The sequence below is a fragment of the Pseudophryne corroboree genome, chromosome 7 (assembly GCF_028390025.1).
Source record: "Pseudophryne corroboree isolate aPseCor3 chromosome 7, aPseCor3.hap2, whole genome shotgun sequence".
NCBI lineage: Eukaryota > Metazoa > Chordata > Amphibia > Anura > Myobatrachidae > Pseudophryne > Pseudophryne corroboree.
In genome coordinates, this window is record NC_086450.1 from 288,476,890 (window position 1) to 288,500,466 (window position 23,577).

The window sequence follows — 23,577 nt, forward strand, 5'->3', positions numbered from 1 at the left end:
TCAAATTCGACATTTCTGCAATGGTACAAATGCGGCATTTCGACAAAAGTATATTCAATTGAAGATTGTAAATTCGACAACAGTGCTTTTAGACCGTAAATTCGTCATTTTCAATCCGCCACACTTTGCTGGCGGAATCTAATAAAAAAATTTAAAAACATGTTTTTTTTTTGTGTTTTTTTTTATTGGTAATAGCATATCTATTTATATTAGAAGGGATTAGGTACTTGGTTTGTCTACTTAGTAGGCACAAGCATTATTTATATATTTGAAAAAATATATTTTTTTTTTAATGGAATGGTGTAAAAATCAGAAAAAAAAATGCGTGGGGTCCCCCCTCCTAAGCATAACCAGCCTTGGGCTCTTTGAGCCGGTCCTGGTTGCCAAAATACGGGGGAAAAAATGACAGGGGATCCCCCGTATTTTAACAACCAGCACCGGGCTCTGTGCCTGGTCCTGGTGCAAAAAATACGGGGGACAAAAAGAGTAGGGGTCCACCGTATTTTTTGGACCAGCACCGGGCTCCACTAGCTGGACAGATAATGCCACAGCCGGGGGACACTTTTATACCGCTCCCTGCGGCCGTGGCATTAAATACCCAACTAGTCACCCCTGGCCGGGGTACCCTGGAGGAGTGGGGACCCCTTCAATCAAGGGGTCCCCCCCAGCCACCCAAGGGCCAGGGGTGAAGCCCAAGGCTGTCCCCCCCCCCATCCAAGGGCTGCGGATGGTGGGCTGATAGCCATGTGTAAAAATGTAAGAATATTGTTTTTTGCAGAAGAACTACAAGTCCCAGCAAGCCTCCCCCGCAAGCCGGTACTTGGAGAACCACAAGTACCAGCATGCGGGGGGGAAACGGGCCCGCTGGTACCTGTAGTTCTACTGCAAAAAAAATACCCAAATAAAAACAGGACACAGACACCGTGAAAGTATAACTTTATTACATACATGCCGACACACATACTTACCTATGTTGACACGCCGACTCTGGCCACGTCTCCAATGTCGACGTCCGGGGTACCTGAAAATAAAATTATACTCACCTGATCCAGTGTCCAGTTCTTTTATTGTAATCCACGTACTTGGCAAAACAAAAAAATGCATTAACCCGAACCAGACGGACTGAAAGGGGTCCCATGTTTACACATGGGACCCCTTTCCCCGAATGCAGAGACCCCCCGTGACTCCTGTCACAGAAAGGTCCCTTCAGCCAATCAGGAAGCGCCACTTCATGGCACTCTCCTGATTGGCCTTGCGCGTCTGAGCTGGCAGACAGCGCATCGCGCAGCTCCCTCCATTATCTTCAATGGTGGGAACTTTGCGGTCAGCGGTGGGGTTACCTGCGGTCAGCCACTGACCGCAGGTGACCTCACCTCTGACCTCAAAGTTCCCACCATTGAAGATAATGGAGGGGGCTGTGCGATGCGCGTCTGACAGCTCCGACGCGCATAGCCAATCAGGAGAGTGCCACGAAGTGGCGCTTCCTGATTGGCTGAAGGGACCTTTCTGTGACAGGAGTCACGGGGGGTCTCTGCATTCGGGGAAAGGGGTCCCATGTGTAAACATGGGACCCCTTTCAGTCCGTCTGGTTCGGGTAAATGCGTTTTTTTGTTTTGCCAAGTACGTGGATTATAATAAAAGAACTGGACACTGGATCAGGTGAGTTTAATTTTATTTTCAGGTACCCTGGACGTCGACATTGGAGACGTGGCCAGAGTCGGCGTGTCAACATAGGTAAGTATGTATGTGTCGGCATGTGTGAAATAAAGTTGTATTTTCACGGTGTGAGTGTCCTGTTTTTATTTGGGTATTTTTTTTGCAGAAGAACTACAGGTACCAGCGGGCCCGTTTCCCCCCCGCATGCTGGTACTTGTGGTTCTCCAAGTACCAGCTTGCGGTGGAGGCTTGCTGGGACTTGTAGTTCTTCTGCAAAAAAACAATATTCTAAATTTTTACACATGGCTATCAGCCCCCCATCCATAGCCCTTGGATGGGGGGGACAGCCTTGGGCTTCACCCCTGGCCCTTGGGTGGCTGGGGGAGGGGGACCCCTTGATTGAAGGGGTCCCCACTCCTCCAGGGTACCCTGGCCAGGGGTGACTAGTTGGGTATTTAATGCCACGGCCGCAGGGAGCGGTATAAAAGTGTCCCCCGGCTGTGGCATTATCTGTCCAGCTAGTAGAGCCCGGTGCTGGTCCAAAAAATACAGGGGACCCCTACTCTTTTTGTCCCCCGTATTTTTTGCACCAGGACCAGGCGCAGAGCCCGGTGCTGGTTGTTAAAATACGGGGGATCCCCTGTCATTTTCCCCCCCATATTTTTGCAACCAGGACCGGCTCAAAGAGCCCGAGGCTGGTTATGCTTAGGAGGGGGGACCCCATGCAATTTTTTTTCGGGTTTTTTACCGTTTTGTAAACATTTTTAAAAATCTAATCAAAATCCGTCAAAATTGCCGTTTTTCGACAGCGGGACTGTCGAATTCGTTTTTTATTGAGTATGTCGAATTCCGGCACCCACCTGCCGGAATTCGACGGTCGAATTATGTCGAATTTAAAAACGGGCGAAAAAGTGCCGCAATTCACCCGGAATTGCATATATCCCTAAGTCTTTTCCTTTTGTAACAATGTCCCCTCCCTTCAATTTTTGATCCAGGAATGTTTCCTGTTACATCTTATGTTTGTTTTCGTTAGTTGCTTTTCCAGTATGTTTCTTTACACTTCCTTTCCTCATTCTTCTCTTCCCTTTTTTTTTTTTTTGCTTCTACCATTAAAACCTAGCGTCTAATTCTCGAGTTGTGCACCTGATCTTTAATTTCTCTGCAGATAATAATGGAAAAGTATGGAAGTCCTATACAATGGACAATAATAAACAGTTATTTGCTTTTAATAAACTTAAAGATAGAACATGTAAACAAAAAATAACCAAACAGCCCTCCAAGGTTTTAGGTGACTTGAACAGAGTGCATATACCTTACCTGTGAGTTAAAAATGTTATGGTATTAATAATAAAAATCCACTTTACCAGTAAAGGTGGGAGTGTATACAAAGAACTAGGCAAAAGAAACGCTATACTCAATATTCAATATTTTTTATTACAGATAAGGTAGCTAAAACGCTACCCTGTAGTCAATTACTACAGTAGTGCCTGCAGGACAAAAATATTTTTAAAAAACCCAAATAATTGAATTAGTCCATCAAAAAGACATCACACTGTCGTTCAAAAAAGTGAACAAAGAAACAATAGTTCTGCTTTCAGACAGTAAAATCATCTGAGACACATTTTAGCAAAGGTTATCAAATACTATATTTACAGTTTAAATTAACAATGTGCACTTTTAAGAATATACTTTAATATGGCTATATAGAAAAAATATTTCAATTCCCACAGCAAAAGACGATCATTTCCGTATACCTGTCACTTCTTGACCATTGCATCAATAAGGTTAATTACTCAGTAATTTAAACTCAGCAGCTTGTGGGATAAAATGGCTATGTTATTCCTTCAGTACCTTTAATAATAACAATGTAACGCCATATCTGTAAAACATAGAAAAGACTCAAATATGGTTTGTATAAAAATTCAATCTCTAGTTATAAAGTGTCAATGAAGTTGTGCATCAAGGTCATATTTCTCACAGAATTTATCTGTGAACGGAATACAGGTTAGGTACTCACACCATTCGCACTTGATATGATAAACATAGAATAAAACCACTAGTCCTGAGAAAAGTCCAAAAAATATGAGTAGAAAAATAATAATTTGACACCTTTTTCGGTACATGTCAAACTTGCCAAAGCTAATGTAAGGAAGAAATGCAAAAGATAAAAAGAAACCGCTAATAAAGCCAGAAATGTGAGCAAAATTGTCAATCCATGGAAGAAGGCCAAACGTGAATAGGAAGATGACAACAGCAAATAGCTTGAAGAAGGCCCTCCATGGCCGTTCCAGAATCTGCCAACTTTGAAAAAGCTCTACAAAAAGGCATGCCAAGATTCCGAACTGAGATCCAGCCGGTCCAACCTAGAAGAAAAATATTCTTCATCAATACTAACTAAATTAAAATTACCTGAATGAAATGAAAATTGTCTATTTAATTAAATGCTGTATGCAGCTATTTTATAGGAGTGGAGGCGGCTAAACATGCAGTCAGATATGAAATATACAGTAAGCAAAGTAAATTAGAATTTACAAAGAAAAGTTTGATAGTGTAAAATAAATTAATTTTAAGGGCCATATGCCATTGCGGTCGAATTGCCGCAAATGTCGAAAAACGGGGCATTTTCGACACAAAAATTATTCGACAATGCAATACAGTACTTTTCGACAAAAAAACGGCAGTTTCAGATTCGACTTTTTGCAATTCGACAGTTGTCAAATTCGACATGTCTGCAATGGTAAAAATGCGGCTTTTCGACAAAAGTATATTCAATTGAAGAATGTCGATTCGACAACAGTGCTTTTCGACAGTCATTTCGTCAATTTCAGTCCGCCTCATTTTGCTGGAAAATGTTTAAAAACATGTTTATTGTGTGTGTTTTTTTTTGTTGCTAATAGCATATCTATTTATATTGGAGGGGATTATCTACTTGGTTTGTCTATTAGGAGCCACAAGTATTATTTAATATATTTTTTAAAAGAATATATATTTTTTTTTACTGACTAAAATAATATGGAGAGAGCAGAGCCTGTTTTTCAGTGGGATGGGGTGGGAATGGGTTAAAAACCCTGAAAAAAATGCGTGGGGTCCCCCCTCCTAAGCATAACCAGCCTCTGGCTCTTTGAGCCGGTCCTGGTTGTAAAAATACGGGAAAAAAATTGACAGAGGATCCCCCGTATTTTAACAACCAGCACCAGGCTCTGCGTCCGGTCCAGGTGCAAAAAATATGGGGGACAAAAGACGTAGGAGTCAGCCGTATTTTTCACACCAGCACCAGGCTCCACTAGCTGGAGAGATAATGCCACAGCCGGGGGACACTTTTATACCGGTCCCTGCGGCCGTGGCATTAAATCCCCAACTAGTCACCCCTGGCCGGAGTACCCTGGAGGAGTGGGGACCCCTTAAATCAAGGGGTCCCTCCCTCCAGCCACCCAAGGGCCAGGGGTGAAGCCCGAGGCTGTCCCCTCCATCCAAGGGCGGCGGATGGGAGGCTGATAGCCAAGTGACAAAATAAAGAATATTGTTTTTTGTAGTAGAACTACAAGTCCCAGCAAGCCTCCCCCGCAAACTGGTACTTGGAGAACCACAAGTACCAGCATGCGTGGGAAAAATGGGCCCGCTGGTACCTGTAGTTCTACTGCAAAAAAAATACCCTAATAAGCACAGTACACACACACCGTGAAAGTAAAACTTTATTACATACATGCACACCAACACACACACATACTTACCTATGTTGACACGAGGCTCGTTCCCTTCTCCACGTAGAATCCACAGGTACCTGTAAATAAAATGATACTCACAAAAATCCTGTGTAGATCTGTCCTCTTCTTAGTTTGTAATCCACGTACTTGGCAAAATAATAAAACGCAAAACCCGATCCACGCACTGAAAGGGATCCCATGTTTACACATGGGACCCCAATCCCCCACTGCTGGGACCCCCCGTGACTGCTGTCAAAGAGGGTCCCTTGAGCCAATCAGGGAGCGCCACGTCGTGGCACTCTCCTGATTGGCTGTGCCCGTCTGAGCTGTCAGGATTTTTTACACACTTTTGTGCAGTCCATGAAGTCGAATCACTATTGTCAATTGGTCCATTTTTCGACAGCGGGACTGTCGAATCCGTTTTTTATTGAATATGTCGAATTCGGGTCACGGCGGGAGGGTGTCTGACTGTCGAATTGTGTCGAATTTAAAACCGGTCGAATTCCAGCCGGAGTTTGACCGCAATTGCATATACCCCAAAGTGTTTGTGTTACTGAAATTATTGATAGTTGTTTTTGGGATAAAAGAAAGAAAAAGAAAAAAGCTTGAAGGTGAAAAGTAGTTAAAGTTTGTTGACAGTACCAAACTTACCATCATTGTTCAACAGGTTAAACAGTATTTCCTCAATACAGACATGTCCCACCGCCCACTTTTAGGTTTATTTACGAAGAGTCAGGCTATTCAACCCCGACACTTCAGCGCATTGTTAGGCCGGATTTTTAAAAGGGCAATGCTTTGACGAGCAAGACACTGCCCTTTTAAATATTGGGCATAAACACGCTCAGAAGTGTTGGGTTTAACAACTCTTTGTAAATAAACCCCTTTGTTTCTTCCTTTACATATCTTACATTACATACAATGCACCCTCCCACAGAGGAAGAGGTAAAAATCTCTATAATAAGATTTGCGATTTAAAATTAGAAAAATATTTTTTTCAGATTTTTCTTTATATTAAGGGAGTACGCAATCAGGCTTGAAAATTTTTCATCCGTGATGAATGGGCAGGTTGATTTTTTTTTTTTTTGTTTACATTAGAGGCAATTTTTTTTTACCTATCCAATTATTCCCCTTTTTTTTGTTAGAATTTTTTTCTATTTTGTGCCATAAACACATAGGGTCCAGGATAAATTCTCGTACCTACATGCTTCCATTTCCATGTACATGCTTACATGTAGGTGGTTATCGGGAATTTTGCTTAGCGTACAAAACTACAGTAAATCCCCAATAACTGCCAGCATCTGAGGTGTGTGTGTGTGTGTGTGTGTGTGTGTGTGTGTGTGTGTGTGTGTGTGTGTGTGTGTGTGTGTGTGTGTGTGTGTGTGTATTAGCCATGGTAAATTACTGCATCTAATTGGATAGCCATGGTAAATTATTTAGCTGTGTTCCTTTTAAAAGAGACAAAAGTAAATATTTTTGGGAAACATATGAAAGTAGATACCTCCGCTCTGTAGGGCAGAAAAATAGCACTGGTAAGATTTCCAGTAATCCCACTTAAAATATAAATAATGGAGATTCTGTGCCAGCCTGCCAACTTTTCCAGATCTCGAAGTATTGTCATCTGGAAGCAGATGGAAACCAAACAGTGCAAGATCCTGCAAATATAAAATACACAATTATGAACAAAAGCACTTCACATATTTTTTTGTGAAATATACTGTCATATATTAAGAAGGCAATAGTATATTCAGGAGGCAATAGCTATGTTAAATAGACTATACTTTCACTTCAATTATGTAATTTCCTTTACTGTGATGGGACCAAAATAAAATGAATTGGTGCATTTATAATGAGTTCCCTTCTAGGTAAAACAGATCCTAATCAGAGCGGATAAACAAACAGAGAGGTAGCTGAAAGGAGGGTGAGAGACATGGAAGATATGTCTGTCTCTATTACTAAAGAGGGGTGTAGTAGTGTATACAGGCGGCCGGGCTCCCGGCGACCAGCATACCGGCACCGGAATCCCGACCGCCGGCATACCGACAGCTGGGCGAGCGCAAATAAACCCCTTGCGGGCACGGTGGCGCGCTATGTGCGCCACGCTATCTATTCTCCCTCCAGGGGGGCCGTGGACCCCCTAGAGGGAGAAAAAGTGTCGGTATGCTGGCTGTCGGGATTCAGGCGCCGGTATACTATGCGGCGGGATCCCAACAGCCGGCAAACTGAAGACCACCCCTAAAGAGGTAAGTACCAAAATATAGGCAGGAGAAGGCAGCTTCATTAATCCTCTTGAAGGTACAGAGGTTGAAAAATCTGAAACCTCCTTAAATATCCCAACAACTGGCCTATAATATAATTTCACAGTTGAAAGCGCAAGAGCATAAAGAGCTCTAATCTACATCACAACCCACATTTCTAAAGCAGTTAATAAGGAGATTTATGGTAAGACTAACCATTGTTAAATCTCTTTCTGCGAGGTACACTAGATTCCACAGGGAATAACATCGGGGTGTAGAGTTGGATCTTGAACCGAGGCACCAACATGCTAAAGCTTTGACTGTTCCCAGGATGCACTGCACCGCCTCCTCTATATCCCCGCCTCCAGGCACTGGAGCTCAGTTTTGTTAACCAGTCCAATGCAGTAGCAGGTAAAAGAGCCAACAGTAATTAGTAGCCACAGATAACCACATTCTCACGACAGGAGAAGGTATCAGCGGCTAACGCCATACAAACCCAAAGAAGCTAAATGCGTCAGGGTGGGCGCCCTGTGGAATCCAGTGTACCTCGCAGAAAGAGATTTAACAATGATGAATCTTACCATAAATCTCCTTTTCTGCAGCGGGGTACACCGGTATTCCACAGGGAATAACATCGGGGATGTCCTAAAGCAGTTACTCAAGGGAGGGGACGCACTGTAGCGGGCACAAGAACCCGGCGTCCAAAGGAAACATCCTGGGAGGCGGAAGTATCAAAGGCATAGAACCTCCCGTTATATAAATCACTAGTGAGGCCACACCTTGAATACTGTGTACAATTCTGGGCACTGTACTACAAAAAGGATATCCTGGAGCTTGAAAAGGTACAGAGGAGGGCGACCAAACTAATTAAGGGCATGGAGACGATGGAATACAAGGAAAGGCTTGAAAGACTAGGCATGTTTACATTGGAAAAGCGGAGACTAAGAGGGGATATGATCAACATCTACAAATATATAAGGGGACAATACACAGAGCTTGCGCGGGACCTGTTTTTGGTTAGATCAACACAGAGGACTCGTGGACACTCGCTCAGGTTAGAGGAGAGGAGATTCCGCACAATACGGCGTAAAGGCTTTTTCACGGTAAGGACAATACGTGTTTGGAATTCCCTGCCCGAGGGAGTTGTAATGGCGGAATCTGTCAACACCTTTAAGAATGGGTTAGATAAATTCCTAATGGATAAGGATATCCAGGGGTATGGTGCATAGTCATGCATTATAGTAACTATAAATAGGGATAAAATGCAACGGCTGACAGCAGCATCAGTCAGAAATTTTTGTCAAATCATCATGCATAGGAGACCACAAATAGGTTGAACTCGATGGACAATTGTCTTTTTTCAACCTCAGATACTATGTTACTATGTATGTACTATGTTACTATGTTACCTAATGACCACGTAGCCGCCTTGCACAAATGTTCTAGGGACGCGCCACGGCGGGCCGCCCAAGAAGGTCCAACAGACCGAGTAGAATGGGCCTTGATAGTAGCAGGAGCTGGAAGACCAGCCTGTCCATAAGCTTGTGCAATCACCATTCTAATCCATCTGGCCAAGGTCTGCTTATTTGCAGGCCAGCCACGTTTGTGAATACCAAAAAGGACAAAGAGAGAATCAGATCTCCAAAGAGAGATGGTTCTCTTCACATAGATACAGAGAGCCCGTACCACATCCAAAGACTGTTCTTTGGAGGACAAACCAGGAGAGATAAAGGCCGGAACCACAATCTCTTGGTTAAGGTGGAAAGAGTTCTCAGAACCGCACAGTCACGGTGAAAAATCAGACAGGGTGACCGACAGGATAAAGCACCCAAGTCTGAAATCCTTCTAGCAGAGGCAATAGCCAGCAAAAATAAGACCTTAAGTGTAAGCCATTTAAGGTCCACACACTCAAGAGGTTCAAACGAAGGCTCTTGTAAAGCATCCAGAACAACCAACAAATCCCAAGGAGCCACAGGAGGGACACAGGGAGGTTGAATCCGTAAAACACCCTGAGTGAAAGTATGAACGTCAGGCAGAGCCGCAATTTTTCTCTGAAACCATACCGACAAGGCTGAAATATGAACATTCCTGTTGCAGAAAAGCCAAAAGTTTGGCAGTACTGAACTTGTATGCATCATAATTCTTAGCCGCACACCAGGTGAAGTAAGAATTCCAGAACCTAAAATAAATCTGAGCCGAAGCCGGTTTACGGGCTTTCAACATAGTCTGAGTATCCGCCTCAGAAAATCCTTTGGCCCTCAGAACTGAAGCTTCAAGAGCCACGCTGTCAAAGCCACGCAGAGCCAGATCCTGGTAGACACAAGGGCCCTGAACGAGGCGGTCTGGGCGTTGCGGAAGTAGAAGAGGACGCTCTACCGAGAGACCCTGCAGGTGTGAGAACCAATGCCGCCTAGGCCACGCTGGAGCGATTAGAAGTAGTATTCCTCCTTCTTGCTTGAACTTCCTTATTACCCTGGGCAGGAGTAACACCGAAAGGAACACATACGGCAGCTGAAAGTTCCATGGAATTGCCAGCGCGACCACGAACGGTGCTTGAGGATCCCTTGTCCTTGCTCCGAAGACCAGAACCTTGTGATTGTGTTGAGACGCCATCAGGTCTACATCTGGTAGGCCCCACTTGTCCACTAGGAGTTGAAATACTTCCAGATGACTGAGGTAGTCCGCTTCCCAGTTGAGGACCCCCAGAATGAACACTGCCGATATGGCTGGCAGATGGCAGTCCGCCCATAGAAGAATCTTTGACGCTTCCATCATTGCCATGCGGCTTCGAGTGATGCCTTGATGATTTATGTACACCACCGTGGTGGCGTTGTCTGACTGTACTTGAACAGGCCTGTTCTGTACCAGAGGCAGGGCCAGTTTCAGAGCATTGAACACTGCCAGCAACTCCAGAATGTTTATCGGAAGGAGAAATTCCTCCCTGGTCCACCGATCCTGAAGAGAGTGTTGCCCCAACACCGCAGACTGGCTTCCATCGTTAGGAGGACCCAGTTAGAGATCCAGAAGAGACGACCCCTGCTCAATCGTTGGTCCTGGAGCCACCAGCTCAGAGACAGACGAACTTCCTGTGAGACCTGATCCGGTGAGGCAGGCCGTCCCACTTGGAAAGGATTAATCACTGCAGAGGGCGAGAATGAAATTGAGCATACTCTACCATGTTGAAAGCCGACACCATGAGGCCTAGTACTTGCATCGCCGAGTGTATCAACACATGTGGGCGAGATAGGAAGCATCTTATCTTGTCCTGACGTTTCAGGACCTTCTCCGGAGACCAGAACAATCGTTGTTTGTGTGTGTCCAGTAATGCCCCCAGGTGCACCATGCACTGAGCAGGGACCAGTGAGGATTTCTTCCAGTTGATGAGCCACCCGTGGGCTTGCAGGAATTGGACCAGATGATGAAGGAGAACCTCTGGGTAGTTCACCAGGATCAACAAGTCGTCCAGATACGGCAGGATCCTGATACCTTGATGGCGGAGAAGGGCTGTCATGACCGCCATGACCTTGGTGAAGATTCGCGGAGCCGTGGTCAGTCCAAAAGGCAAGGCCTGGAATTGACAATGTAGGTTTCCAATAGCAAACCGCAGATATTGCTGATGCGACATGGCAATAAGTATATGTAGGTAAGCATCCTGTATGTCCAGGGATACCATATTGTCCTTGGGCTAATAGGCCAGAACAATAGCGCGAAGAGTTTTCATACGGAATTTGAATATCTTCACAAATTTGTTCAAAGACTTGAAGTTGAGAATGGGCCGGGAAGATCCATTCGGTTTTGGAACTAGGAACAGCGTTGAATAGTACCCCCTGCCTCTATGAACCAGAGGCCCCGGCACTATCACTCCTGTGCCCAGGAGTGATTGTACCACCAAATGTAGTTTTTGCTTTCAACGGATCTGAAGGGATATTTGTCTAGCAAAACTGACGAGGGGGACGTTCTTGAAAGACATGGCGTATCTGTGAGCGACAACTTCCCTCACCCAGGCATCTGAAGTGGTCTGTAACCATACCTGGGCGAACCGCAGAAGTCGGCCTCCCACCCTGGGGTCCCCCAGGGGGAGGCCCACCCCTTCATGCAGCAGGCTTGTCTGGTTTGGAAGCAGGCTGATGGGCAGCCCAGGAACGTTTAGGTTTGGGCTTAGAGGTATTGGAAGTGCGAGCCTGTTTTGGGTACACCTGACCCTTACCTTTTCTTGGAGGTCGAAAGGAACGAAAGGTGGTACTCTTTAGCCTTCGGAGCCGAAGGATTAGTACTCGGCAGACATGCAGTTTTAGCAGAAGCTAAGTCAGCAACAATCTTGTTCAGATCTTCCCCAAAAAGTATGTTTCCCTTAAAAGGGATCACCTCCAAGGTCTTTTTGGAGTCCAGATCCACAGACCAGGACCGCAACCACAGAATCCAGCGAGCCAGAATAGACGTAGTAGATGCTTTAGCTGCCAGCACACCGGCGTCAGAGGCCGCCTCCTGAATGTAATGCGAGGCTGTGGTAATATATGAAAGACACTGTCTGGCATTATCAGAAAAATTCAGAGGTAGCTTCGCTTCAACTTCCTGAAGCCAGGCTTCAATAGCTTTTTCAGCCCAAGAAGCCGCTATAATAGGTCTATGTACAGCACCCGCAAGAGTGTAAATAGACTTCAAGCAACCCTCCACACGCTTATCCGTCGGTTCCTTCAAAGAGGTGACGGTAGTGACAGGTAGAGTAGAAGACACCATAAGACGTGCAACATGTGAGTCCATCGGCGGCGGTGTTTTCCAATTTTTACTTAACTCTGCAGCGAGGGGATAATGAGCTAGCATCTTTTTAGACAGGGAGAATTTCTTTCCTGGAGACTCCAAGGATTCCTGACGTATGTCAACTAAATGGTCAGAATGTGGCAAAACTAATCTAGTAACCTTCTGACGTTTGAACTTATCAGGTTTCTTAGATGTATCTGGAGGTTCAGGTTCATCATCAATCTGAAGAATCAGTTTGATAGCCTCCAAGAGGTCAGTGCCACCTGTGTTGCAGATTCCCCATCAGAAGCATCTGCATCAGTGTCTGATGGGTCAGTATATACGCCATCTTCATCAGATGAAGTATCCGAAACATGCGTGGCTTGTGAGGAAGAAATGGCCCGCTTACATGACCCTTTGGTCCTAGGAGGGCGAGGGTCAGGCTTTTGTTTAACCAAAGACTGATTTCACTTCTGTAACTGAGTCGACAGAGAATCCACCCATGGTGGATTTACAACAGGGACAATATGTGATTGTACAGGCACAGGAGGTCCCACAGGGGGTGAAAGTCTTGTTACTAGCGTTGTCAGTAAATTAGAAAAAGCAGCCCAAGGTGGGTCTTGGTGTGCCACCGGTGCTGCAGGCTCACCGAGGGGTACAGAACGCCCTATACCTGGACCCTCAGCTGGAACATTTTCCTCAGATAAATCCACGCCGTCAGCACTGAATGACACAGGATCTCCCGCCCTGTGACACAGACATTATTGGAGAATGTAGCCCTAGGGCGTAACAGTACAATATAGCCAGACATAGTACTTGACAAAAAAACCCTGTGGAGTGTGATTGCAATGCAGATCACAAATAGAGGATTTAAGTGGTATAAGGTGGCTGAAATACAAAAAGAAAAATACCAAACAGAATATCCTGTGCAACACAATAAATATATATATAAATATATATATATATATATATATATATATATATATATATATATAGGACCCTGATGCACTTAGCCTCCATCAGGGTACAGAATATAGGGATAGCAATATGTGTGAGATACACGGAATAGGAACCACACAGCAGCTATTGGCAAACACAGTCACATGTACAACGTAGAAATTATTACAAACAACAATAAAACTGCACTGGACTAGCAATACTACGTAAAGCTATGTATGTATACAGATATAACAATGCACAGTAAATACTGGATGTATATAAGAGAATACTTGTACTGAATATTCCTGTAGTTATGCAGTTGTTTTTAACTAATGCGCCCTACACACTGGGCGATAACACTGCAAGAAAGATATGAACGATCTCGTTCATTAATTAACGAGATAAGGGTGGTCATTCCGAGTTGCTCGCTCGGTAATTTTCTTCGCATCGCAGCGATTTTCCGCTAACTGCGCATGCGCAATGTTCGCACTGCGACTGCGCCAAGTAAATTTGCTATGCAGTTAGGTATTTTACTCACGGCATTACGAGGTTTTTTTCTTCATTCTGGTGATCGTAATGAGATTGACAGGAAGTGGGTGTTTCTGGGCGGAAACAGGCCGTTTTATGGGAGTGTTTGAAAAAACGCTACCGTTTCTGGGAAAAACGCGGGAGTGGCTGGAGAAACGGAGGAGTGTCTGGGCGAACGCTGGGTGTGTTTGTGACGTCAAACCAGGAACGACAAGCACTGAACTGATCGCACTGGAAGAGTAAGTCTCGAGCTACTCAGAAACTGCACAGAGAAGTCTTTTCGCAATATTGCGAATCTTTCGTTCGCAATTTTGATAAGCTAAGATTCACTCCCAGTAGGCGGTGGCTTAGCGTGTGCAAAGCTGCTAAAAGCAGCTTGCGAGCGAACAACTCGGAATGAGGGCCAACGTTCATATCTGTCAGTGTGGAGGCACCAGCGATGAACGATGCGCGGCCCCACGCTCGTTCATCGCTGATGCCCCGTCGGCTGTGCATGCAGGCCAATATGGACGAGATCGTCCATATTTGCCTGCACATCTACGGAGCAGGGTGACGGGGGGAGTGAAGAAACTTCACTCCCCCCCCCACCGCCAGGTCGCCCGCCTGCCGTATCGGCGGTCTGGCAGCTCGGCGGCACATCGCCGAGTCTGTAGGGCCCATTACACTGTCTAAATGACATGTAGAATACTTAAGTGTCCTGTAAATGCACAGCGCTGATAAGGCTGGCGGCTTTACAGAGGAGAAAGTGCCCAGCAGTCCCAGAATCAGCGCAGCTCTGTGTAATGGCGCCCAAACGCTGACAGGGAGTGAGGGAGAGAGAGAGATGCAGCACCAGGGTGGGAACATCTGCTGTAGATGGTGCCTGGGGCTGGGGGAGGGGCTACAGGTCAGCGCCTTATCCCCTCTGCTGGACTTCACCACCGGGTACTATGGAGCCTGTAATAACCGGATTTCAGTAAATCCGACCTGTGCTCCTTGCCCTGGTGGATATAGTGGGGTCCCTGCACGACCACAGTGTCCACACCAGCGGTGCGGTCCATCTCCGGAGACCGCGACCGGATCGCGATTTTGGTGGGTCCCGCCTGGGGGACCCTCTTACCTCCTCCCTATCATGCAGCAACGCGATTCAGGAGAGCAGCGGCAGTATGTCTGCCTGATGAGACCGGAGCTCCTCCGCTGTAAGTACCCGGCAAACAGGGCGCAGGAGTATACAGCGCCGCTGGGGGAGGTGAGGGAGCCGCAGCACGATATGTCAGTATGACATATAGCACCAAGTGCCTGTGCTGCGGCCCTTGAAGTCTTCTTTATTGTCAGAAAATCTCTTTTCGGGGCTGCCTCACGCAGCCCTCCCTGTTAGCTGCCTGCACCAACTTACAAACTGAGCTCCAGTGCCTGGAGGCGGGGATATAGAGGAGGCGGTGTAGTGCATCCTGGGATCAGTCAAAGCTATAGCCTGTTGGTGCCTCGGATCAAGATCCAACTCTACACCCAATGTTATTCCCTGTGGAATACTAGTGTACCCCGCTGCAGAAATATATATATATATATATATATATATATATATACACACACACACACACACACACACACACACACACACACACACACACACACACACATATATATATATATATACCATAGTTGTGGCAGCACTCCTCAATCACTATGATTACTTGCCTGGTGCCCTCCTAGGTACCTCAATGGCTTTGAGGTCCAAAATAGCAAACGGACAGGCGGCACTCAGAAATAATGACATGCAACAAGCAGGATAAAGCAACGTTTCGAAGTGTATTACTTCTTCATCAGGATAACACAGACAGTATAAAACATACCTTATATAAGCTCACTACAGCGTGTCAAACAGCTCCGGCGCGGGACGCGAGTGCAGACGCCCACAGATGACGTCATCACCGCTCAACGCGTAACCGGGGCAACTGTAAGCAAAGACTCCACAGTTTTAGACAAGATCAGTAGAACACCGATCCGTGAAACAAAATATACAAACATATAATAATAATACATGTACTGTTAAAAACATACTGGAGCGATTGGAAACGTAAAAACTGCTACCAAGCATTGCTATTAGATTACAGGAGAGGATGATAATGAATGCATACAATAGCAAAATCACAGCAAATAACCACGGCATAAATGGCAAATTGCCACCGATCCAGTATGTTTTTAACAGTACATGTATTATTAGTCTTTGCTTACAGTTGCCCCGGTTACGCGTCGAGCGGTGATGACATCATCTGTGGGCGTCTGCACTTGCGTCCCGCACTGGAGCTGCTTGACACGTCCGTTTGCTATATATATATATATATATATATTTAATACCTTCCACCTATCCATCCACTCTGGTGTCGGCCCCACAGGGGGCGACATCCCATTTATCGGCCTCTGCTCCGCCTCCACGTAACCTTCCTCATCCAACATGTCGACACAGCCGTACCGACACACCGCGTACACACAGGGAATGCTCTGACTGAGGACAGGACCCCACAAAGTCCTTTGGGGAGACCGAGAGAGAGTATGCCAGCACACACCAGAGCGCTATATAATGCAGGGATTAACACTATAATTGAGTGATTTTTCCCCAAATAGCTGCTTGTATACATATATTGCGCCTAAATTTAGTGCCCCCCCCTCTCTTTTTAACCCTTTGAGCCTGAAAACTACAGGGGAGAGCCTGGGGAGCTGTCTTCCAGCTGCACTGTGAAGAGAAAATGGCGCCAGTGTGCTGAGGGAGAAGCCCCGCCCCCTTTTCGGCGGACTTTCTCCCGCTTTTTCTGTGATACTGGCAGGGGTAATTTTACATCTATATAGCCTCTGGGACTATATATGATGTATATTTTGCCAGCCAAGGTGTTATTTATTGCCCTCAGGGCGCCCCCCCCCCCCCCCCAGCGCCCTGCACCCATCAGTGACCGAAGTGTGAGGTGTACATGAGGAGCAATGGCGCACAGCTGCAGTGCTGTGCGCTACCTTGGTGAAGACCGAAGTCTTCTGCCGCCGATTTTCCGGACCTTCTTCGTGCTTCTGGCTCTGTAAGGGGGACGGCGGCGCGGCTCCGGGAACGAACACCAAGGTCGGGTCCTGCGGTCGATCCCTCTGGAGCTAATGGTGTCCAGTAGCCTAAGAAGCCCAAACTACCACCTGTTAGCTAGGTTCGCTTCTTCTCCCCTTAGTCCCTCGCTGCAGTGAGTCTGTTGCCAGCAGATCTCACTGAAAATAAAAAACCTAAATATACTTTCTTTCTAGGTGCTCAGGAGAGCCCCTAGTGTGCATCCAGCTCAGCCGGGCACAGAAATCTAACTGAGGTCTGGAGGAGGGTCTTAGTGGGAGGAGCCAGTGCACACCAGGTAGTCCTAAAGCTTTCTTTAGTTGTGCCCAGTCTCCAGCGGAGCCCGCTAATCCCCATGGTCCTTACGGAGTCCCAGCATCCACTTAGGACGTTAGAGAAATATATATATATATATATATATATATATATACATATATACATAAATTAAAGTATCTCTAGTTAGAGCACTCTGGGGTGATTTCTAAGGCTTGTAATTATTTGAGATTTAAACAATAGGTAAATCAGGGGATGCGCCTGCCATTTAATTTAAAATAAAAACTTGGATAAAAGGTTTGTCAGCAGGTGGCGATCAGAGGCGTATCAAGCACGGGGCGAGCAGGGCACGTGCCCTGGGCGCCGTGGGGGCGCCACCGGCACCTGCACGGCCCGCTCGTCCCATGCGTCAGGGTTTCGGCGGCGCCGGCGCAACCAGCCAAAATGTGGAAATAACTGAGAAAGAAGCGACATTAGTAGAGAGCGGAGCAGCGGGTCCTCGGCGTGTACAGTCTCAGAGCACTGCTGAGGATTGTACATCCACCCAGAGGCAGGGGCAGAATGGCGCCGTGTATCCGCAGCCGGGCAGCGCACTGTGTGCTGGGCAGGGAGCTCCCCCTGCTCTCCGGGGTGATGGTCGGTGGAAGTTATCCAGTTCCAGCAGAGGCAACAACACATGTCCGGCCCCGGATTGGCGCTGGCCGTGCTCGCCCTGCCTGCTGCCACCACAGCAGCCAGGCTGGCTGACAGGGGCCAGTACCCAGCTGACAGGAGACACCGGCGGCGGTGGGAGAGTCCCTGCAGCATCTTCCCGGTGTACTGCAGGCTGCACACAGTGTGGCCTGGGCGGTCAGTGTGTGTGGACTGCGGAGGATGGAAAAGGACTTTGAGCGCCGGCGCAGCCCCCGGAGTGCAGCATTGAGAGAACGGCTCCTGCACCCTCAACATGTGGGCCATCAACAGCAGTCTCAGAGGTGCAGGCGAGCAGTCCTCAGCTCAGTTTGGGGGGAGGGGGGGGACGATAGTATGAGTCTGTTAATTTTTCCTGTCTAGTTGGAGGAAGGGGGGGGGCAGGGGTGCAGGACAGTGTGAGTGTGTTAATTTTTCCAGTCCAGTGTGTTTGTGTGTGTGGGGTGCAGGACAGTGTGAGTGTGTTAATTTTTCCAGTCCAGCGTGCGTGGGGGAGGGGGGGGGGGTGCAGGACAGTGTGAGTGTGTTAATTTTTCCAGTCCAGCGTGCGTGAGGGAGAGGGAGGGGGAGGGGGTGCAGGACAGTGTGAGTGTGTTAATTTTTCCAGTCCAGTGTGTGTGGGGTTTGGGGGTGGCTAGTCTGTCAGTCTGACTGTGTGTGTGTGTGTGTGTGTGTGTGTGTGTGTGTGTGTGTGTGTGTGTGTGTGTGTGTGTGTGTGTGTAAGTAAGGGGGTGGGGCAGTCTGTGTGTGTGTTTGATATTGGCTTTACACCTATAGGGCGGGATGTACTAATGCTTACCGCCACGGTAAGCATTAGTACCATTTACCGCAGAGACCATTTACCGAAGAGGGATACGTATTAAACCAAGGGCATTGGGATGCCCTTCTCACTCACCATCCGGAGCCAAGCAGGTGGAAAGCCAGCAGCAGGGGCAGCATGACGGATATCAGCAGCCGAGGGTGCCGGTTGTAAGGCACCTGCGGAGCGGTGCATAGCCCAAAGCCGGAGATCGGCAGCATGTTGACCGGCAACAAGTGGCTTCTGCTTCCGCGTTCAACATGCTACCGATCTCTGGCTTTAGGCTACGCAAGGTTCGGGGGATGGGTGTCCTCTGGCGGTGTACTGCAGCTCCGGGGGGTGCGGGCTCCGGAGGCTCTCAGCATTGTTGAAATCCAGCTGCCTCAAGTATGTACAACCCGCACTCTCGGCTGCTGATATCCGACATGCTGCTGCTGGCTGTCCCCCCACCTGGCTCGGCCACAAAGCTGTACGGTGAGAAGGGCATCTCAGTGCACAAGGTTTAATACATATGCCTCAGTAAATGGCCTCTGCGGTAAACGATACTAATGCTTACCGTTGCAGTAACAGCGCGGGAGGGCGGCGCACATCGGGATCCTACTGCAGAAGAGAAGATCCCCCTTCGGAGCGCAGCAGACCACACTGAAAAGGGTGCAACCCCGGTGCGGTGCTCTGCACCCCGGGTGGCGCAGAAGACGTGGAGTGTCGGAGGTGGCAGAAGCGCCGCAGCTTGGCGTGAGAAACTGCTGCAACCCTTCTGCTGCTAAACTCTGCAGTTAGTCAATTAAGGGGGTAGGCTCCCCTCACCACAGTGCCCCGCAGGGTTAGTTAATTAAGGTGGTAGGATTCCCTCACTCTATAATGTGAATTTCGGCTCATACCGTGTGCTATAATGTGAATTTCGGCTCATACTGTGTGCTATAATGTGAATTTCGGCTCATACTGTGTGCTATAATGTGAATTTCGGCTCATACTGTGTGCTATAATGTGAATTTCGGCTCATACTGTATGCTATAATGTGAATTTCGGCTCATACCGTGTGCTATAATGTGAAAGGGGCAACAGTACTAGATAGTATAAGGGGTCCTACTACACTGAAGGACACTCCCCTTTTGAGTGACCACGCCCCCTTTTCAGGAGCGCGCGCATAATTGCTACCTTCACCTTTTCATTCCCCCTTCAAAAATTACACTTCAACCGCTGCACCTACATCTATACATACACACCCTGACATCTTTATATACAGTGACACCGATGGTGTGCACACATACTTTTCTTTTGTAGTTTTTTTTTTTTGTGTTTGGGGATGGGGGGGGGGGGGGGGGGGGTTCTGGCGGCGCCATTATTGATCTTGCCCTAGGCTCCAAATACCCTTGTTATGCCTCTGGTGGCGATAAAAATTTAATTGAATAACCAAACAATTGCTAAGGCAACACTTTGCCAAAGAATGGCCACTGCTTTCAGACATTCTGGCCACACAGATCCCCAGACATCACCTCTTGCAACTTTTGGCTGTGTTGTATTTTTTTTTTTAAAGTAATATATGTATTGGGTAGTATACCCTGTCATATGTGACACCAATAGTCATGTGCCGGCTCTCCCAACTGACATATTGTGCTCTGCTAAAGAGAATGCTGTTCTTCAAACGAAACCTGTTGCTGTCCACAATGGAGGACACACTGAACAATTGTTACGTTATACATAACATTCAACACACTGCCATCTGGTGATAAAATTTAAATCTAATATATTTTATTTTAATAAACATCTATCTATTTCATTTCACATCACAGCAAGCCTTAGAACTCCCTCCAGAGTGCCCTAAGTAGAGATACTTTCAACTTTGTAACAACTGTGTAAATGATGATGACTGCAATAATAGTGATCCCCAAACCGGGAAAGGATCCTTGGAAATGTGAATCCTAATGCCAGATATTACTTCTTTGAATTTTCAAAATAAAAGCTGCAAGAGAACAAAGTTATCCTGTCTATATACACAGGTCAAAAAGGCATCATACTACTGAGATCAACCAAGGTGTCCAACAATGCTAGCAAAGTGTAATGAAGCCTAAATATGACATCAGATTTATTATATGCCTAAACAGTTGCTTGCTATGGGACTTACATAAGTATTGCTATGTGATAAATGCAATTTAGACAAAAGTTATTTGATTAATTCAGTATGCTATGGGCCTGAGCAAATATTCTTATTAGCTAATGATAAATTATCTCTCCGAACAGTTAAACAGCAACCTTTATATTGGGCCTTATTGGGTGGATCTTAGATCTCACCAGAAAGTTTTATTTGCTTAAATATTCTGTGCTGCACGTAAATGCAAAATGCTTAGATGGATAATTATGATAATTTAATTTACACAGACTCAGAAGTTCTAATAACTGAGTAGATGATGTGGGATGTTTAGAGTCACAAGAGACCAATGCTTGGTTACTAATGATACACGTAGTCTGGAAATTATTGTATTCCTGTAGACATGTGATGCGTGTATTACCTCCACTCCCAACACGCAACAAGATATTTGCACCTCACTGTCATAGTTTATTGTAGATATTGTGATGATTAATATCTGCTGCAGTGTAAAACTAAGAAGTGTTTTTGATTTACATTGTTTTGTAATAGTGTTTTATGTTTATAAATAATAGTATAGTGTCCAGACTTGTTGCCAGTAATACCCCTTTTACACTCGCAGAAAAATCCCGGGATATTGCACGTGAACGCGCATCATCCCGGGATTTTTCTCAGTGTGAATGGGTACAGGGACAATTTCCCGGGACGAGCATCCCGGGATTTCATCCCAGGTCTCAACCAGGGTTGAACCCGGGACCGTCCCGGGAAGCTGGCAGTGTAAACGGGTATACCGGGTCAAGGCGACCCGCCACCCGTTCTCTTCAAAGGAGGAGGCAGAGCTTGGAGAAGATTATCTCCAAGCACCGCCTCTGGGAGACTCAGCGGTGACGTCACTGACCCGGCAATATGCCGGGTCAGCCCGCTAATGTGAAAGGGTCATTCCCGGGAATGTGTCCCGGCAAATATACCGGGACACATTCCCAAGAATGAACTTTCCTGCGAGTGTAAAAGGGGTATAACTGTTTAGCTTGGCTCCTGAACCCACTATTGCTACACACAGCATTCAAAGTGCAATAGTTCTCAAATGATAGCTTGTGCTATAAGATAAAGGCAAATGTTATATAATAATAACTGCTTTCTGAAGTCATTAGAACCAGTTTACATTTGCTTTATGATGTAAGTGCTGGCTAGGGATGGCCTCTGATTAGAAGAAATAAAGAGAAAACAAAGTATTAAATGAAAATACACCATACCCTCTTTCTTACCTACATAACTAAATAGAACATTTAACAAAAATTTTAAATTGGTCTGGGTCAACCCTGGAGCATTTGATAAAGTTGGGGTAAATTAATTGAGTTTTTCATTCAAGTTATCAAGTATATTTTAATGAATATTTATATTGCAATACAAATGTTTATTCCAACATGTTCCAAAAAGAAAGCCTTATGTACAGTATCCTCACAAAACGTCAAAGCATTAGTTTGGTTAGAATAAGAAATAACAAAGTTATTCCCTATGGAGCTGAAGTATCTCAAGAATGTAAACAGTTAGTTGTGTAAACAGCCAAGGTAAATATAACATTTAATGAACAGCTACTGTACGCTACATAAAAGTAGCTGCCTCCCATAGAGGTTCCTTCCTCTTGTCTATGGCCACTTTGGAAATACTGATGACTGACAAACAGGATACAATCTGCTTGATGTGATGATGTGATACCAGTGTCTAATCTGGGTAACTATAATAACTAATACAGGATATTTAAGGCTGGTGGCAAATTTATCAAATCTGAACATTCTACCATTAGGCCAGATAAACCCTGTGTCATGGAAGATGTACACAAACACATACATACACTCTTTTGGTTGAAATTTGAAGGAACAGATGTGCCTCCATATGTAATAAATTGCGGCACAAAGGGAGCATGAGATCTGCCAGCTTCCATGCAATGCAGTGAGTGCTGAGTATCTTTCTTTAACACACATTTTCAGGGAGGGCGGGTGGGGAAGCACAAAAAGACGCTCAGCCTTAGTAAACGCACTCACAACGAGGTGCGACTAGAAGTGCTGTTTAACGTGACTGCAGCAACAATGAGGGAGGACACACCTGTATGTAAAGACTATATGTAACATACCCGGCATGAAGGAAAAGAGAAAGCCACAACCTATAAAACTGGTCTGGAACGTCTGGGTTCAGGAATGGCAGTAGGCCACACACATCATCCATGCAATGTACCTAGGAATGAGAAGGAAATCTGATTATACAATTTTATACATTGGAATGTTCACAGATTGCAAAACCAAAACTATAATAATACTGTATAACAAAACACTGTTTCAGGACAAGAAAATATTGTATTGACATTTCCTTTAGGCATAGAAATTACTCTCTTAAACAAACACCCGCGCCATACGTGCACCGGGGCAAGGTTTTTTTACTGAACCACCATTTACAGTGTCCTATATTTTAAAACATAAAATAAAATAAAATAAACAATAACAGCTTTGGGTTAAGAGGATATGTTTATCAAGATTGTGACATTGTATCATTAATCTATTACTTGTATTACATGGCATTCATTTATTTATTTTTACAATCACTTAAAAAATTGTAACGACATGCAAACTGCTAAATGGGATGGCGACAATGCATTGTATGTATTGGCATTTTAAAAGATATGTAGGCATTGTAAAGCTGGGTACACATTAGAGCAGGGGTGGGCAATTATTTCAGCTGAGGGGCCACTTTACACTTTCCTGTCAGTTTTCGAGGGCCGCACACAAAATAGCAGCTCCCCTATGTCCCAAAAATATAGGGACGTGGCTTCATGGGGAAGGGGTGTGGCCAAAAAATAATACAGATTCATTTTA

General features: G+C 45.8%; 1 protein-coding gene across 1 annotated transcript in view; it reads right to left on the reverse strand.

The window, feature by feature from the left end:
* Window positions 1-3,014: 3,014 nt before the first annotated feature.
* The window catches only part of RHBDF1 (rhomboid 5 homolog 1), a 353,761-nt gene continuing 333,198 nt past the window's right edge, over window positions 3,015-23,577 (reverse strand). Inside the window, exons 16-18 of the mRNA XM_063934209.1 lie at window positions 22,842-22,942; window positions 6,859-7,012; window positions 3,015-4,019 (exon numbers count right to left, since the gene is read on the reverse strand). Of these exons, the coding sequence (XP_063790279.1) occupies window positions 3,600-4,019; window positions 6,859-7,012; window positions 22,842-22,942 (675 nt within the window). The 3' untranslated portion in view covers window positions 3,015-3,599. The remainder of the gene's footprint in view (window positions 4,020-6,858; window positions 7,013-22,841; window positions 22,943-23,577) is intronic.